Source organism: Myodes glareolus, chromosome 2 (genome assembly GCF_982192425.1).
Source record: "Myodes glareolus chromosome 2, mMyoGla1.1, whole genome shotgun sequence".
Lineage (NCBI taxonomy): Eukaryota > Metazoa > Chordata > Mammalia > Rodentia > Cricetidae > Myodes > Myodes glareolus.
This window is the reverse complement of record NC_142027.1, coordinates 86241572-86246799: the sequence shown is the minus strand read 5'-3', so window position 1 is coordinate 86246799 and position 5228 is coordinate 86241572. Positions and strand designations below refer to the sequence as shown.

The window sequence follows — 5228 nt, the reverse complement described above, 5'->3', positions numbered from 1 at the left end:
CATATTCACTGCTGGAACTCTTGCTTCTACCTCCTCTGTGCCGGGATTAGGGTAAGCTTTGTCACCACACCCGGTTTATGTGCTGGGATTCTTCAGGTCAACGTTGCCTCTGACTGGTGACCTCAGCACTTCCTAAATAATTCAGCACTAACTATGCTCCTGTCACTGGTGTGGACACTGCTGGTAATCGGTTCAGCTCAACAACGACAATGGCAGTTCTCACTGAAATTTGCCAGACATCGTGCTTAGCGGTCCATGTGAATTCAACCCTCCAATATCTTGCAGAAACCGAGCACAAGCACCCCGTTGAAGTGAACGGTAGAAACAGTTTACAAAGCCAAGACTGAATTCTAGCCCTCCAAACTCCTAGCTACAAAACTCTACTGAGAAAAGGACTTTGTCACCTAAGTAAAGGTGGCGATCTGTTTGCGGATTCTCCAACTCAACAGTAATGCACATGAAGCCTCATTTTGATCATTCGGTTTGAATCTGATTTTACAATTTGCCTTACAAATTCCAAATTCCAGCTCAAACCATGGGGTTGAAGGCTGGATTGTGTCTCTTAGATGCGATTTGCAACCCCAATCTGCGCTTGGAGGAATGGCTTTGGCCCCTACTTCAGCGTCTGGAGACTAGGTTCCTACAAAAGACAGACTATTTCCGTAGTCAGGCCTGAGGCTGAAGGCCTGTGCGAGCCGAATCCTGTAGCGTCCCTGGGATGCCGGTCACTGTGGTTCAGACCGAAGGATGTTGAGCCCTGCTCCTCGCTACCGAAGCCGCTTCCACATTTTCCTCCGCCGCGCTTCACCGCGGTCTGGCAGGAGCAGACCAAGAGCTGGCAGGAGCAGGCTGCGCTCTGATCCCACTACGTTCCAGGGTCGCTCAAAAGAATGCCAAAAACCTAGCGCTCTGGGCCCCAAGACTAGCAGAAAAGTTAAGCCCTGGGAAAGAGATCAGAGGAAGACACTTGGCTCCTGGGAAAACTGAACCGGTGTGGAGTCGACGCACCGCAAACCGGCACGGGTTTCTGCAGCTCACTGAGAACCGAAGGAGCAAGATTCACTGATGCCAAATAAGGTGGAGACTAGGGGCCTCCTGCTCCACCTCGACTCTCCCTCAGGTTTGAAACGGAGTTTCTTGTGGAGCGGCCTCCCACGCAGCCTGTCCTTTTGAGCAGAAGCCACCCATTCAGGTAAACCAGGTGAAGACCTGGTTTTAAGTAAGTACTTGGAACCTACTGCGGACTTCTGCACACTGAGGGCCATTGTGGCAGTTCGCCCCTGAATCCTTGCCAAAGACGCACTGGTTGGTTTCACGGAGGCGCTGAAGGACCCATTAACACCCTACGTGGTCCTATGAGCCAGGAAGGCCCTGCAACCGGCCCAGCAGCGAAATGTCAATCACTACTCTACCAGCATTAGTCCTGAGAGCTTTGCCTGCCTTTAGGTTGGCAACTTGCTTCCTTCAGGGAGGGTGGGGAATTAGACCGAGTGGGACTGAAGTTCCAGATGGATGAGTGTGGGGGTGGGAGGCAGGGGCAAATGAACGGGAAACTGGAGAGAGACCCTCGCACTGAGCCCGATTTCAATGAGAAGACTCTACCAGAAGCATCCCGAACGCTGAGCAACCCCAGCTTTTCTCCATGGCAGATGCCTTGCCTAGATACAGCGAGTTCGGGGTTCTTCTGAGTGTGTTAGCAGAAGGGCGGGTTTCTGGAAGGAAAAGAAGGTTCTTAGGTATCAGATGAGAAATGGGAAGTCTTCCGGAGGTAGCCCCTGGATCCGCTGTTTGCCCGTTTATTAATCCCTGACTACAGAAATACCTGTCACTGGGTGTCTAGCGTCTAAGGGCTCACCGTCCCGGCGGAACTCCATGCACCTCATTTAACACAGATGCATAAAAAACCCAACATAGTCCCTCCAAAGAAGACTAAAGAGTGGAGTCTAGTCGTAGCAACTGTGGGTTGTTGTTGTTTTAACAGAATTGACCAAAACGAGAGGTCCCTGAGCCCCAGGGGCTGGCTCCCTACAGTTCCTGCAATAGGATCTCTTCAAGTCGTGGGAATTCTCACCTGGAGCTGTGCACCAACCACTGCAAGGATCTTTTGCCTGGAAGCAAAACGAGGCGAACTCCCTCTAAAGAAGGCTAGGTCATCACAAGCCCAACAGAGGCGCATCTCTGGTTTCTGCCCTTTGCTGAAGATGAGGGAGTACCATGTGCCCCCCCCCCCACAGGAACACTGGGAAGGGCACCGTGCTGGAGCAGAACCCGGGAGCTCCACGGGGGACTGAAGGTGTGGGGAGGGCGGTGGCTAGCTGTAAGGTGAGAAGCTGTGCTTGGACCTCTGCGAGGCCCCAGCAGAGAGTGCCAGCCCATGCCTGTGGCTGCCTAGCCCACATGCTAAACCTAGGGACCCAGAGGCAGAGGAATCTCTAAGAAAAAAAAAAGTTTATTTAAAATTTTGTACATAAATAAATAAATAAATATCTTCTGGCATTACAGAGACCATACAATTATAGTCAGTCCCCAGCGGGGTCAGGACCTGGAGGATGGGGGGAGGTCGTTTATGGTGGAGAAGAGGGATCAGTCTTCATTTGACGGATGTAGAACGTGAGGGAAACAAACTAAGTCATTTTCCCCAGTACAACATCACTGGAGACATTCCTCTCTGCTAAGAGGACTTCGAACAGCAAGACCTGTCCCTGGTCAAGGGACAAACGGACTGAAAGAAGAGGCTCCCTGGGGAGGGGGTAAGGGAAAGGAAAAGTTTAGTTCATAAACGTGTTGCATAAATGACCACTGTGGGGAAAGAGTTGAGGACAAGGGAAAAAAATGTTAAAACGGAGGCAAACAGCTATTCGCGGAGTGAAAGTCCCAGTTTAACCCAGGAGGAGAGGGGGAGAGAGAGAAAGAGAGAGAAAGAGAGAGAGAGAGAGAGAGAGAGAGAGAGAGAGAGAGAGAGAGAGAGAGAGAGAGAAAGCCTGAACTAGCGCAGAATGAGCGGGCGAGGAGTTGTACTGTCGGGCCGGCAAGGCGCTGGGCTTGGGCCTCCTTGCCTCCGGGGAAAGCTGTGTCCTGGGAGGAGAACCCGGCGAACTTAAGAGTCCTCCTAGACACCCCAAGCCTAAGGGCCAGGGACACTGCCTTCAAGTCTCTGCTAAAGTCTCAGCTCTGCCTAGAGCTGGGTACCATGGCAAAGCCCTACCAAAATCCATCGATTGGCAACGGGTGCCTGGGGGACCAGTCTTTGAGGAGCGGGAAGGGCCGGGGGCGTCCAGTGGTCCTCTGAAAGGCGCACCTATGGAGTGACTGTGAGATCTCTGTCATCCTTCCCGGAGGAGGATGGAGACATGGGCAATTCGTCGTCATCCTCGGAGCACTTGGCCGAAGAGAGCGAAGAGCATTTGCAGCCTTGTGCTGCGCCCCCGCCGGCCCCCGCCCCAGCTCCGCCGCCGCCGCCGCCGCCGCCGCCGCGGTGATTGTTGCCCTTGCCCTCTTTCTTGTGCTTCACTCGGCGGTTCTGAAACCAGATCTTCACTTGTTTCTCGGACAGATTCAGATAGGTCGCGATCTCGATGCGCCGCAGGCGGGACAGGTACATGTTGGAGGCGAACTCCCGCTCTAGCTCTAAGAGCTGCGTGCTGGTGAACGCCGTCCGCATCCTTTTGCTGCTGGGCAGCTGGTTCGAGCCGCTGTCTGGAGGGGAGACACAGGGACACAGAGAGAAGACATCAAACGTCTGAGCCGTGGGCCTGATTTCCCGTGGAGCTGCAGCTAGCTTCAACCTTGGACTCTCCCACACACCCTTCCACTCACCATGATCCACAGGCGGGCACCTCCTCGCCAAACCATAGAATCCCTTATTCTCTGTTAGGTCATCCCAAACATCCCTTTATGGAACTCCTTGCAGCTGACCTCACTCCCTCCCCCACTCCCCGCCCCACAAGTCCCCAGACCTAGGATCTTCGTTCTTCACCCCGGTTCCTGCGTCCTGTCCCAGCCTACCACTGTGAGCGCCCTTCGAGGATCTAAGATAGGATCCTCACCGCCTCCATAACGCACCTTTTCCCGATCCCAGCTCTCCCATTTGCCCCCTGCGAGCTCCGGTTCTCCCACACCAGCTCGCGCAGGGACCCCGCTTACCCACGGAGATGCAGTGAAACTGCCTGGGGTCCGGTAGCGGATAGGAAGTCTGGTAGAGCGCGGCAGCTGCTGCGGCCGCGGCCGGGCCGTGGGCGACTCCAGGAGACACGGCCGAGTGCTGGCGGCCCAGAGGCGCGTGGCAGTACTGCGATCCGAAGGGAGGGAAGGACGCCTTGAGTAGCGGCAGAGCTGGCGGCCCGGGGGGCCCGTGCAGCTGCGAAGCGGTGACGCAGAGGGGACACACGCACAGCAAGCCGGCCTTGCGCGCGTGGCAGGCGCCGGGCGAGAGGCCGTGCAGCGCGTGCGGCGGGGGGACAGCGTAGGGGAAGAGCGGTGGCGGGCTGCCCTCCGGCGCCTTCTTGTCGCTGGCTTCCCGCAGCACAAGGGAGTCCACCAGGAAGGAACGCGGCATGGCGCCGGCGCGCGGTCCACCCGCCGCCAGCCAGTCCCTGGAGCCCGTGGGAACTGCGGGTCCTGCAATCGCTTTCCCTGGTCGCGGCTTCCCGCAGCTGCCCGGACCCGGGAGGCTCCACGCGCGCCTCAAGCCGGAGCTTAAGTCACCTCGGCTGCTGCTAAGGGCGCCTCCCGGAGCGCGCGAGGTGCTGGCCAGCGCTAGTGGTGCTGAAAGACGCGGGCGGCGCTGCTTAAATAGGACTATTGCCATGTGATGGGCTACGCCAGGAGCGGCCGGGGCCTCTCAAAAGGGTTTTTGTGCCCTTTCTCTTGGCATTCTCTCTGCACGCTTCCTCATTATTTCACTTGTTAACTAAATGAACTGCATAATGTACTCTATTCTTGTCAACCCCACCCACGCCGTAACAGGCGCTCTCGCCCCCTCCTCTCCCCTTTTCGGGTTTATTTTCTCATTCTCCCGCGATTTAATATTCTTTTCTTTCTCTTTATTTCTTATTCCCCTTCGGCTTTGCGCTGGCGATCGGCCCATTTATCTCATTGATTTTGCACCCGTGCTGCCTCCCTTCCACAGATCCCCGTTGACACACAACCCATCTCCTTTGCCCAATTGAACCTGGTTCCTTTCTTTCTGTTACCTCTTTCTTGAGTACACCCCCCCCCGCCACCGACAC

The 5228-nt window shown here is 55.8% G+C and overlaps 1 protein-coding gene across 1 annotated transcript; it reads right to left on the bottom strand.

Moving 5' to 3' along the window:
- Window positions 1-2496: 2496 nt before the first annotated feature.
- On the bottom strand, window positions 2497-4807 carry Gsx1 (GS homeobox 1). The gene is made up of 2 exons (XM_087897423.1): window positions 4144-4807; window positions 2497-3696 (listed from the first exon to the last, which is right to left on the bottom strand). Exons 1-2 carry the CDS (start codon window positions 4805-4807, stop codon window positions 3299-3301), a joined length of 1062 nt encoding a protein of 353 aa, XP_087753549.1. The 3' UTR covers window positions 2497-3298.
- Between the last annotated feature and the right edge of the window lie 421 nt (window positions 4808-5228).

What these genes read in the sequence shown, in the direction of transcription:
- Gsx1 (XM_087897423.1), bottom strand. Translation starts at nt 4,807, where the DNA reads ATGGCAATAGTCCTATTTAAGCAGCGCCGCCCGCGTCTTTCAGCACCA. An exon ending in GTTTCACTGCATCTCCGTGG is followed by an intron (nt 3,697 to 4,143) that starts GTAAGCGGGGTC and finishes TCTCCCCTCCAG; the next exon opens with ACAGCGGCTCGAACCAGCTG.